Source organism: Stegostoma tigrinum, chromosome 30 (genome assembly GCF_030684315.1).
Source record: "Stegostoma tigrinum isolate sSteTig4 chromosome 30, sSteTig4.hap1, whole genome shotgun sequence".
NCBI lineage: Eukaryota > Metazoa > Chordata > Chondrichthyes > Orectolobiformes > Stegostomatidae > Stegostoma > Stegostoma tigrinum.
In genome coordinates this window covers 13,477,180-13,490,728 of record NC_081383.1, presented here as the reverse complement: position 1 = coordinate 13,490,728, position 13,549 = coordinate 13,477,180, and the positions used below count along the sequence as shown (strand labels likewise).

General features: G+C 42.1%; 1 protein-coding gene across 1 annotated transcript in view; it reads left to right on the top strand.

Moving 5' to 3' along the window:
• The window catches only part of LOC125465749 (transducin-like enhancer protein 1), a 177,065-nt gene that overhangs the window by 92,622 nt on the left and 70,894 nt on the right, over nucleotides 1-13,549 (top strand). The window contains 2 exon segments of the mRNA XM_048559527.2: nucleotides 9,224-9,422; nucleotides 11,977-11,993. Coding sequence (XP_048415484.1) covers nucleotides 9,224-9,422; nucleotides 11,977-11,993 — 216 coding nt within the window.

The window sequence follows — 13,549 nt, the reverse complement described above, 5'->3', positions numbered from 1 at the left end:
TAGAGGTTATGTTGAAATATGGTTGGGGGTGTGTCTTTGCCTGTCTGTGTGTGACATTTGGGCACTGCCAACAGAGCGAGTGAGTTAATTACATCCTCAAGGAGGACTGTTTGTGTTATGGGAAATGTCACTTTGGGATGAGGTCATGGTACAAAGGTTATGTAGCTCGAACCAGTGCCCTGTGATCAGCAAGTGGCTTTGTAGGATGGTGGCTTGGTGTATAGTACGGCTGCCTCATCAAACCAGGGACCTGGGTTCAATTCCAATCTCTGGTGACTGCCTGTGTTGAGTTTGCACACTCTCTCTCCCTGTGTCTGCGTGGGTTTCCTCTGGGTGCTGTGGTTTCCTCCCTCAGCCCAAAGGTGTGCAGGTGAGGTGGATTGGCATGCTAAATTGCCCATAGTGTCCAGTGATGGGCTGATTAGCCGTGGGACATTCAAGGCTATGAGGATGGGGTAAGGGGATAGGTCGGGGTGGGTTGTTCTTTGGAGGGTCAGCATGAACTCAATGGGCTGAATGGTCTGTTTCCACACTGTAGGGATTGTATGATATGAGCCGTGGTTGGGACTTCTTGCTGAGAGACCTACAAAAGCCCATGACCACCCTGGAACAGTTCCTACTAAGGCAATCTATCTGGTGCAGTTCCTTGAGCCTTGTCAAACATACAGCAGTGGAAACAGGAAGGAAATTCCCAATCACCTTGCTTTTCACCCCAACTTATGGAACAAGACATGTCCACTTTTTTGCTAATGTTGTTGCTGATCAAATAGTTGAAGCAAATTAACAAAAAACTATCAGGAAAGATGATTATACTTTAAGTAGAACCAATTTCTTTTAAAAGTCTATTTTAAACACTTACATTAAGTCAATGTATTTGAATATATCAACATTTAATTAAAATTGTAATTAAAACATTTGGAAAAGAACAATGGGTCACACATTTTAAATGATTCCTTATTATTTTAAGTTGGGTTCTTTTGTCTCAGAAAACATAAATTACTTGAGCTATGAAATATTAATCACAGCCTTTTAATATTTTAACCATCAATTTTTGTTAACATTCTATTATTCACAAGGGCATCACCTGGGTGGATTGTGGCCTAGGGGTGTGGAGATTATCATGATAGCTTGATCGACTGCTTTATTCTTGACTCGGACGTAACTCCTTGAAGATGTGCAAAGCTGACATTTGTAAGAGGGGTGTACTCTCGAACCAGCTGCCCTCCAGGAAAGAAATGTTGTGTGTTAGCATTTGCCTCCTTCAGCTTTTCATATAATTTATGCTTCCTTGCCTCTTCCAACATATTAAATGTTTGATGTGTAAGAGGCTGCATTCCAGTAAATGTTGATAAGAACTTGGGATTCGCAAATTTGGATTTCTGCTCACGTGTTCATTTCCAAAAGCCCTATGGGGCTGCATAGAGGCGATCAGCTGTCAGGGGGCTGTTCAATTGAATTGGACGGAATCTGTACTTTGGGACTTCATCATGCTTTAAGCTTTCAGTACTTAGAATTCATTACTTCTTCCCGTATTCATGTCTCGTCCTGGTTTGTGGTTTGGCTCCACACTGAATCAGATTCAGTTGTCTCTTTGGGTAGCTGTGGCCTGTTCTATATTAGGAAGGGTTCCCTCAACCCAGGAGGGACTAATATCCGACTCTGATGGCTTTCTTCAAAAGTCTTTTATTGACAGCAAAGCAGGCTCTGCCCTTCCATGTAACTGTCTACAGTTACCTTCCTTCTTTCTTCTCATAATCCAGTACATGACTACTGCTGTTATCACCGCTAACATTGACAATCAGCATTACCCAACACCCTGTCTGGGGAGGAGGGAGTGGACTGTAGCAAAGGACTATTTATTTTCTTTTTAAATTTTGCAGCATCAGACAGAGTGACCTTTTTCTTGGTCGGTTGGTGGGATGTGTAATTTTGTTTTCCTACCCCAGCTAACCCTCTTGTCACTTTCAAACTCACAGTCTCAATGCCATTACTCTCAAGAGATGACGAGACTTGCCTCTATTATTGACCAGTGTTCAAAAGCCGTTTCGAAAAGTGAATATGGCAGAAATCTGAATTTGGAACAGTAAAAAGCTGGAACAAAACTCTAGTGAGTCGGGTAGCCTCTGTAGAGAGAAACAGTCAATGTATCAGGTCACACCTTTTTTGTCTGTCAGAACTTTTGCTGGTCTTGTGGCCTGCATGATAGTATTTGTAAGGCTCAGAGGAACCACACATGAACTATGACACAGTAAGCAACATGGTGGTGAGGTGAGTGAGGGGAAAGAAATAATTTTTGCACCCTTCCCAAATCTAAACTGCATTTTTGGTTTGGTCAGCTTTTGACTGACAAAATATGCAAAACCTGGTGTTTGCTGTTATCTGTGGCCTTTCTGCAAACATCTGAGCTATGTCTGCTAAGGCTACTTTTATGGCTAAGTGAATATGAACTTTTTTTTTTAATTGCCCTGAAGATTTCATTTGCCCGAAACATTGGGATTGTGGTAACATTACTGAATTGGAGCATGCTAGTGTTTTGCTCAGAAGGTGGGCGGTGAGAATTGAAACTTTCAATTTGCATGGCAGTTAACATTTGTGGTTGCAGTGTGACTACAAAAAGCATTCTATATCTCCTGACTCGTGGCTTTTGGGTTTTGGTCCCAACGTGTCTGAAGGGCAGATGTCTGGCAGGGGACTCTTGTTTCTGCTGGTTCACACCATTTCATTTTGCATACTTCCTTCTCGTTTTAAATTGAAACTTGCTGCTCCCCTATATCACAAATTGAAACTTCTGTAGAGTGGCCTGTTGGGAGGGGAAGGGTTAGGGCTGTGGTTCCTGTTGTCCTCTGTCCGCCCCCTCAACCGGGGGAAATTTCACTAAAGCCTTGTCGATCACTAAAAGCTGGGAAAGCTCAGGAGATCAGGCAGCATCTGTGGAGAGACATATATTGATGCTTAATGTTTCAATTTAATGACCTATTTTTGGGCAAAAACATTTTGGTCTTCTGTCCTGCACAGTGGTGTTTGGAAGATCCCAAGAAGCCAGTAGGTGGCCTCGTGGTGAGCACTGCTGCCTCATAGCGCCACGGACCCACGTTTGATCCCAGCCGTGGGTGATTGTGTGGAGTTTGCACGTTCTGCTCGTGTCTGTGTGGGTTTCTTCTGGGTACTCTGGTTTCCTCCAACAGCCCAAAAATGTGCAGGTTAGGCAGACTGGCCTGTAGTGTCCAGGATTGTGCACACTAGCTGGGTTAGCCTTGGGAAATGTAGGGTTATGGGTACTGAGTCTGTGACGGATGCTGTTTAGAAGGTAGGTGCAGACTGTATGGGCTGAATGGCCTCTATCTACACTGTGGAAATTCTCTACAATGCCAGAATGAAAATGTGGCTCAGTAACTAGTGTGGAGCAGTTGATGTCCTTGACAAAGCCAACATCTTTTGTCCAAGCCTTCACTCGTCTCCCATCCTGTATGATGATATTTGGAAGGCTGTTAGGAGTCAGCAGGTTACGGTGGTCCTAGATTTAAGCCAAGGCCCAGTAAGCAACGTGGTAGTGAGGGGACGGTAGGAGAAATCGTTTTGCACCCTTCCCAAATATAAAATGCATTTAGTTTGGTCCTCACTATCTCCCAAGAATAACAGCTTTGAGACTGAGAGTTTGAATGTGGCAAGAAGGTGAGCCACAATGTCCACCAACCCCGGTCAGAGATGTACCCAAAGAGGATGGATGTGGCCATGCTTCCATTTCCCTTCTGGAGAAGGGTCACCAGACCCAAAACATTAACTCTGCTTTCTCTCTCCACAGCTGCTCTTAGACCTGCTGAGTTTATCCAGCAATTCCTGTTTTTGCTTTACATTACCATGGCTTGTGCGGACAGTTAAATTTTCTTCTGAGCAGTGAGTCAGGGGCTGGTGCAGAAAAGAGAAATGTGATTGTTTGAGTAATTGTGTTGGAGTAGGTTCAGGTGGGTTTGTCATGTTCTGAGGCCAGTGGGACCTGGGCATGCGCCTCAGCAACATCAGGGCAAGAGTGACATTTGATGTGATAACATCATCTTGAGGGTAATGTACAGTTTTCTGCTTCCCACCAATCTCCTCCTTGGTCGCATTACAGTAATACAGAAATCCTACTTGTATTGTCTTTCCGTGACGATATTTTCATCAATTTAAAAAAAAAATGAAAAGCAAGCAGGCCTTCCTTCAGTCTAATCTTTGACTTGATGTAATGCCATCACATATGGGATTGTTCCTTCCTTATATACCCACTAGTGTTTCCTGTAATACTACAGCCTCTCATGTAATGCTTAGTGTTTTAATTACCTCTGTCAACTAAACCCTCTGTGGTCAATTTTCTTCATTAATCTTGACCCAACAGTGAGGAGGCCCGATTTTCAATGACCATTTTCTCCCAGTGGAGACGCTGCAGTGATCCACTCAGGAGATGGTGAGCGAATTTGCCCTGGGAGCTGGGCCTTTTCTAACTTATGAAAATGTAGTTGTATGAAACTGCTTGGGCATTTGTTTGTAATAACATTTTAGTAAAGCTTCCACAAGATTGGCTTCCCAACTTAGGCTCTCCGAGGTGATGTCCATTAAAAGAGAGAGATTGATTGTAAGCTTTGGGAGTTTTCTGATTCCTGACTCAAGTATTGCACAGCAAACGGACAATTGCAGGAAGTCACAATGACATTGTTCCCCTGGGTGTCTAGACAGTATGGCTTTTAAATAGTCTTTGGAGGACTCAGTCCTGGGAATTTTATACAGCAGGAGACTTTTCAGCCCATCGTGCCTGCACATGTTCCGTTAGCCAGCGCCAATCTCCGGCCTTTTCCCCAGATCCCTGTAAGCTGTTTCAATCCAAATCGTCATCCAATGCTCTCTGGAATACCTGAGTTGAACCTCCCTGTACCATATTTCCAGGCGTACATTCCAGATCCGAACTCCTCACTGAGTAAAAAAGTCTTCTCTCACGTCAGCCTTACTTTGCACACCACTTTAAATCCATGTGCTGCCATGCAATCAGAGTGAAAGCAGGGGAGTGGGATAGTACTGACACAAGCATTAATGGGCTGAATGGTGTTCTTCTATGCTGTGTGATTTCATATATCATTTTGGAGGGGCATGTAAAATTGGAGAAAGTGCTTTTAAACCTTTCCAAATGCTGAATTTCTTGCACTTCTGACCCAAATTATTTTTCTTTTCATTGTTTTAGTTTTTTGTCCCTAATTTTGTGGCATGTTTTTGGTTTGCTTCCATGTCTGAAACCTCTCAGCTTCATCGTGGATTGCAGGTGAAAGCTTCCTATGATCAGGTGCAATTGAAGGATGGAGCAACTTGCAACATACTTCACTTTTTAGCTTGCTTGCTGTGTGAAGTTGAGGTTGTATCTGATATTGCTGCGCTAACCTGCCTTCCCATGGTTGGATCTTACTGCTATTGTCAGCAAAGCCTGCTCACTCCTGCCTCTGCAGCAAAGGACCAACAGACATTTCAGGAAGCCTCTGGGTTTTGGGAGGGCAGCTGTCAGTTGGAAAGTCATCGGTCTGGAGGAGCTGGTTTTCGTTGTCCCATCTTTAAAAGGAAATAAAATCATTGAAGACATTTCTTTTAGAAAGTGGCCCACAGCAGGTTCCTTTTTTTAAAAGAAAGGCTTGTGTTTGGATCTAAGCGCTAAGCACTGATGATTGTGGCATGCACAATTTGTGCAGGGTTGTTATTAATGCCATCCTGTCTGGTTTTATGTTCGCTAATGCGAACCAGCCTGGGCCATCTGTTTAGAACCAGAGGAAGTGATGGATAGGCCATTCAGCCCCTTGAGTGCATTCTGCTGTTCGACTTGATTACAGCTCATGCGTTTTCACTCTATTTGCCCACCTTCTTCCAAATCTCTTAATACCCTTGTCCATCAAAAGATAAATTGGTCTTAACTTTAGAAGTTCTTTCTGTACATTGAGGGTGACTGCCTTACATTCCAGTGTCATTGGCCCTGAGATAACTCTCCAGCCCAGTGCAGTGCCCGCACACTCTGTCTTAGGTGAGTAGGTACCATTTTAGTGAGATGTTTGGGGTGTTGGGGTGGGGGTGGTAAGCTGCTCAGATTTTCACACTTTTTATAAACTGGAAGAACTGCAGATAGTGTAAATCAGGAACAAAAACAGAGTTGCTGGAGAAGCTCAGCAGGTCTGGCACATCTGTGAAGGAGAAAACAGAGTTAACGGTTTGGGTCCGTACTGAGGAAGGGTCACCAGACCCGAAATGTTTCTCCTTCACAGATGCTGCCAGACCTGCTGAGCTTCTCCAGCAACTCTTTGTTCACACTGTTTTTGCCTGTCCTCCACCTGGGCCTTAGTGAGGCACTGAAATTGCTTGGCATGTACCTGGGTGCTGCTTTTCTAGTTTTTGGGTGATTTTCAGTGCATCCTCCAGCCTCCTCAGTCCTTTGGAGGAGGTAGGTCCAGGTTTTCGCTGCTCTTTGTGTCAAGAGTTGTTTCTTAAGACTAACCCTAGCCTTGCTTTACGTATTCTTCACTATCCTGTTCCTGGTGTTTTGCCTTTTGGGCAAATGCAAATTTTACATCGGTGATCTATCTGGACCAATCATTGCTTGTGTGAATTTTTTTTTCCAGGAAGCATTTTAATGCAACATTCAGATATCATGAAATATATCATTGAATCGCTACAGTGTTGAAGCAGGCCAATCGGCCCATCAAGTCCATACTGCCCCCCCCAAAGAGCATCCCACCCAGACCCACCACCCCCCCCCCCCAATCCCTGTAACACTGCATTTCTCAAGGCCAATCCACCTAGCCTGTGGGAGGAAACCGGAGTACCCAGAGGAAAGCCATGCAGACACAGGGAGAATATGCAAACTCCACACAGACAGTTGCCAGAGGGTGGAATCGAACCTGGGTCTCAGCACTGCTGTCTCACAGCACCAAACCACTGAGCCACCGTGCTGCCCATAAAATGGGTTTTGAAGGTTTAATCTTAACTTTCTGAAAAATTAAATGTGAAGGTGCATCTTTAGATTTCCGGTTTGGGCATTTTGAAATTGTAAATGCTTGAAATAACGGCAGACTTTTTAACTAGTTTCATTCATTCAAAAGATATGAATGTCACTGGCTCGCCAGTATTTGTTGTCTGTGAGGAAGTGGAGGTGAGCTGTCTTTCTTAAATCCTGCAGTCCATGTGGTGTAGGTTCACCCAGACTGCTGATGAGAAGGGAGATGCAGGATTTGACCTGGCTACAGCAAGGATATGTGATTATAGTTCCAAGTCCGGCTCTGTGTGGCTTGGAGAGGTGACTGTAGCTCATGGCGTTCCCACGAATCTGCTGCTCTTGTCCTGTTAGGAGGTAGAGATCATGGGTTTGGAAGGTGGTTTTGAAGAAACGTTTCCAGTGTTTTCCAAATTTTTTTTTACTTCTGTGAAGTTTTACGTAGCGGAAAATCCCTAATTCAAATCCAACCTCTTAATATTGTTTATATTTTGTATTGTCGAGTCTGAATCAAAGTTTGCTAGAAATGCAGTAGATTTATTGGTCGTATTTTTTTCCCTTTTTCCTGGCTGATCTTTGACCCATTCATCAATTCCTTTGATGGCAAGGCACGAGTTCAATTTCAACTTCCTTCCTTTGTTTACTGTTTGTTTGGCCTTTTGTGTGAACAGCCGAGACTTGGATCAAAATTCTTCGCTAAACTTGTGTGTAGAGGCTATAATGGGTTTTGCTTTGTCGTCTGAAGTTATTTGAGATATAGTAGGTATTGTATATATTACATGGGGGAGCTCTGGAAGATCAAAATCTGCTGTACCGATGCAAGACGTGTTTGAGGGAGGGTGGATAAGAAGCAGAATCCGATAGTTATTCCCATATTTGTTGTTTTTGGAAAGCTGCCAAAGTTTGGGATTGAGAGAGTTTCCTTTTACAATGTCTCAGAGTCAGAGTGTGGTAGTAATTGATAAACAGTTAGTTTGAGGCCACAGACTCAACCCAAATACGCGGTAGTATGCATGTTTCCTTTGCTGCTCTCATTTAGCTGAGCTGTCATTGCAATTATTTTCTGGCCTAGCAAATGTGGTTATACTTCCCACTCCCCTACCCCCTTCTTGGTTCTGAAGCTTGTTTCGACGTTGTGTGGTTTCAAACATCTGGATACCATCAATCATCTTGAGGGAGTGTTGATGACAGCAGCTCCAGCACCAAGACCGGTATAAGGAAGGGGACCGTGCAGAAGAGAAAAAGAATGGCATCTAGGAGCCTCGGGCTAGCAAAGTCTAATTTTAAATGGGCTTCCTAAAAATAATTAAGAGCAGACTTGAGCCCACTGGGTGACTGATTATGGGTCAAAATAACAGAAGTTGAAATTCAGTGAACTGTGAATCTGTGTATGATCCAAGCATAGATTTCTGTGTATTAACTGCATCATTTTCCTCTTCCACTATTTTCCCTCGCTACCACTCTCTCTCTCACTTGCCCCTTTTCCTTACTTCCTTTATTGAGATTATTTAAAGTATTATTTCAGAAACATGAAGGCTGCCCAGCCTTCTTTTTAGTATTCAGCATTCTGTATGTGGTCTATTTAATTTCACCTAAAAGATAACACAGGTGTGTTTAGTTCTTTAAAGGCCCACATTAAGAAAATGTCCCAAGTATTTGCCTGAACTGTACAGAATGGTCAGTTTGAAAAATACATATTAATGTCTGTCATGAAGAAATGAGATGGTTTTATGCTGTAGATTGTGCAAGGAAATGGGAAGATCTTAGTTTAAGCTGACTGTATTCACTCAGTTAATTTTCCATTCAGGGCTTTAAGTTTCTGTAGCACATTTTAAAATTGATAAAATCTTAGCAATGGCACCTAATGCGATCCTGCATTGATTTGTGATGTTGTAAGAAGTATACACCTTTATCCATTTGAAAATGACTGAAAACCAATGGTATTTGAACCCTCTCCCCAAAATGATGAGCCAGAGATCCCTTCATTGGGGGAGATGCTGGCCTATGTTACATTTTCTCCATTGATGATAATCTACTCCTGTTCCAATAAAGAAGCACAGATCTTATGCTCTCTATGATATAAATTCCAAAGTTGTATGTTGCAGGGACATTTGCTGGTTTGGTTGTTGTATCAGTTAGAAATAGATGTGCTGCTGGATTTAATTTACAATCAGTATTTTGTTTTTTCTTTCTTTCTTTATTTTCCTGTTTCCTCCCCTTTTGGAACAGCACCACTTTCAACCCCAACAGCTGTCACATCATGCATCTCCCTTCCCACTTGCCCTCCACCCGTCAGGCCTGCAGCTTCCTGCCATGTCATCCATTGGTGCCAGCTCAGGTCTTCTGGCACTGTCCAACGCTCTCGCAGCTCATCCCCCGTTTGCGCTGAAAGAAGACAAGAATCATCAAGATCTGGAGCATCGACGAGGTACACTTTTATTTACCTGTTGTTTAGGTGCTGAGAGCATTTAAAAGATTACCCTGTTAGTTAACAGCTTTGTGACGTGTGGCGTCTTTTCCTCACTTCTTGTTGTACTGTTAGCTCCTGAAATCAACATATTATAGGCCTCCATGCCTTTGAGAGAGTTCACCATTCAACAGCTGCGCGCACTGTGTGTATACAATGTGCAGCTCTGCCTAGCATTAGTTTATTCTGTGTCTGTGAGCTGCATGCACACAAATCTGTCTGTTTGCAATAATGTCTGTTTCATAAGTTGTAACGTGCTTTACAGTTTCAAATAAGCTAACCCACTGAGTTAATCAGTCCCCTGAAGATCAACTCTCTCTCTTTTTTTTATTCGGCTGTTATTATTAACGCGACCAAGAATATCACAGAATTTCCTCATGTTCTTTCAGTCATTCCTACAGTTTCACTGGAAATCAGTTGTTTGATCCTGTGTCGAAGGTACTGCAGGCAATTGGGAGGAAAAACCTGAAAATTCTAAACGTAAGGCTTTTTGGGAGTTGTTGGTAAATTCAGGCTCCCACAGACTCTAAGAGTTTAAGCTGAGAATAGGTGATTAATATTTGCAGAAGACAGCTCCTATAACACTGCCCCTCCTGCTACAAGTAGATACAAGTTCCACAGAGTGAGTTCTTGGGGGCATGTTTTTGCATGCACCTCATTTGATTTGGGACCTTTAAACGCCTATATCCTTTTACATTTACCTAACAAACATTCCTTTGGAAAAGAACCTATTTCAGGATACTTTGATAGCAACATGAGAAGTCGCACTTCTCGGAAACCAGAGCAAGGATAGTAAGGTCCATCGAATTGCAGTTTTTAAATAGCGTCGAGGAGGGGAGAGCAGTCTTGGCCAGTGAATCATTAGACCACAAGAGTTGGCATAGCAAAAGGGTCAGGCCACAGGCAAACAAAACAATCAAGTTAAGTCCACGTAAGACCCATGGCTATGGTGGCAGCTGTTTGGACCACAATGTATAACAAAAGTTCAAAAGCAGTCAACAAAGGCAGATTAAATCATGAAATATGTTACTGGGGATGGGGAAAAAAATGCAGTTATGATGAGAAACTTGAGAATTTGGGACTTTTTTTTTGAAACTATGCCTGTGGTTAATGAGTAACTGAGAGGAGACGTCAAATCGCCAGAAAGGCTCTGATGGAGTAAAGCAGCGCTCAATTTTCTTCTCCCTTTTCCGGTGTTCTGGAGAGAGTGCTAGTTTAAGAATGTTTGCATGACCTTAAATTGGAAATTCTTGAATTGGAACCGTGGTTAGAATGTTGAATTCCATGCAGTAATTTTAAAATTTCGCTGTTGGAATGAATCTGGTTTTCTAGGCCATTTCAGAGGGCGCGTAAGTGTCAACTACATGCTATAGGTCTGGAGTCACATGTAGGCCAGACTGTGTAAGGAAGGCAGATTTTTTTTTTCTATTGAAAGGCGTAAGTGTAGCAGATCAGGTTTTTATGGTCGACATTTTCATACACTTCATTAATAAGGTTTATTGATTTTATATTTATTAATTAACTTTTCTATTCTGCCATAGGATTTGAATCCATGACTTCTGAGCATCAGAACAGTTGTTTAGATTACTAGTCTAGTGACAATGAATTGGGCAATTGGAAAAGAAAGAGTATTAGAGTTGGAGAAGGAGGAAAAGAGTTGGCTTCTTTACAGGTTATGTAAAGGAAAAGATTTGATGGTCTGAATGTCCTGTTTCTGCACTCTAGCATTCTAACATTTGGTTTAAAGGGAAGGACTGGGCCAGCTTTGAGAGTTGCATCATTAGAAAATAGAAAAACTCCATGAGGTGGTATTCACACATCTCCTGTTGAACACAATGGTATTGTTGGCAAGCATTTGCAGGTGGTTTCTTTTCTTTTAAAAAAATAAAGTTTAAATGTTTTTACAAGTTTTGAGAAAAGACCACCTTCTTGCAACTTGAAAGGGTGAAAGCAAACCAAACTACGGTTCAGAGCAGGAAAACTTTGGATTGCAAAAAAAGACGTAGAGTAAACCCTGAACAGGAATTTGAAGAAAAATATCCAGTTCAGTGGATGTTTTGCAAGTTGAGGAAGAATATCTTTTGCTGACAGTGTGCTCCAAGGTTTAGAATAAGGTTATAGAATCCTTGATTAAAGATGCTCCTGAACAGTGAGAAGGTGTGGGTATCTGCACAGGAGCCAACTGTTCAGGGCTTTGGATGTGTGCATTGACTAGTTTTGTAATTGGAAGGTTGGCTCAGAGGTTTTGTGTGAGGTGTGTTTGTTAATACCTCAAGAATGTTTATGTAATGAAAAAAAACTCAGCTGGATGTTGCGTTGGGAAATGGCATACAAGAGAGGTTGACCTTTTGAAGAGCTGAATTGGACTTGTTCAGTGTTTGACATTTCTTCTGTTGTAGCTGTGAAGCAAAGTGAATGGATTGTGTTTTATATGACACTTGCTGAAGGGCAAATGGCTAACTTGTTTTTTGTTTCTCTTGTTCCTTATGGTCTGGTGTACTTCCAATGGAGTCAGACAGAGACCAAGGCTCAGTAAGTAGTGACATTTTGTTGCTATCCATTTAATAAAGGAAACATGGGAGGTCAAACAAAGCAATTGTTCACAGCAATGCATAGTACAGGAGTGGATGACTCCACTTGTTAAGTTGGAACAATACCAGTGTATACTGCTTTTTTTCCCAAACTAAAACACTTGGTGGATCTTGTACATGTATGTATGTGAAAAATGTGGGAAACAATATCAAAATTACTTTCAAATGTCATCGTTTTGAGGGCAATATGTGCTTTGAGTTTGGCAAATGGAATAAAGATCTACGAGAACTGACTTCACTGTTTGGCTTGTACTTTGCAACTCCTGTTTACGAATAAGATTGTATTTTGGCATTTGCTTTACGCTCATGATCAATACCACTTCTCAATAAATGCAGCACATGTTATAAAGTTTAATGCATATTATTTTCTGTATCATCTAATCTGAAGGCCTGAAGCCAGTTTTAAAATTTCACTGTTATTCCCCTGGATATGAGGCTAATTGAAAGATTCCAAGACAATAGGCCATCTCAGAAAGGCACAACACAATGGGTTATCTTTAATGCTGTAAAATGTGTTTGAATGTTTGAACACGTGGGAGGATTTACTTAGCAAATTGGGCTACAGTGTTTAGAAAGGGCCCTTTTCAAAACCAAAGGGACACAAAAACTGCAAATGGGGAAAAAACATAGACAAAATTGAGTCCTTGTCTTTTTTTAAAGGGCCAGTTTTCCTGGACTCTGGGACATTGAGAAAAGTGCAGGTGAAAAGCTTTATTCCAAATGTTACTGTGCTGACTGCATTCAGTAACTTGAAAGAGGATTTCATAAGTTACCCTACCAGTCAAGTTAAGTTGAGCAAACTCATCTGGCAAAGTTGAGGTACATTATCTCTTTCATCCCCAAGAGCAGTTTTGTGCTTGAATGGAAATGTAACATGTCCTTATTTCTACTGGTGTTATCAGCTCTTCACCTGTATATTTTCAACGTTGAATCCTTCAATTCAGTCAACCCCCACTCACATTTGGATAGGTCTCACTATCCTACTTGCTTCTCCACTGTACGCTGCCTGGGAAACAGAGGCAAGGCTGTAACTGACAAACGTACAACATATTAGTCTGCAATGCCGCAAGGCATTGGTCAGGAGGGACTTGAAACCAACTCAACAACCAGCTCAGCAGAAACTGAGCGGATTGGATTCAATGCTGATTTTTGTCCTCCTCCATACTTTGTTCTGTGTTAAATTCAGTGGAGTGTAATATTAGACTGAAGCCACTATTCTGCCAGGTACTGTTGGTTTCCTACCTGGTGGCATAGCTTAGATTTACTGCTGTTTATGCTGTTGCTACACTGTCTCCTCATGTGCCTGACCCATGGAGATCCTAATGAGTAGGTTAAGGGCCACCTTCATTGCACCATTGAATTTTAATGTTGCAGAAATTGATTCCTGAATCTTCGTCACTTTGTAAACTAAATACTGCACCCCAACAGGGATGCATAGGAGGGAATGAGGCTTAAATATGCAAAGTGTATTTGGGTATTCTCCAACTTGTTGCGATT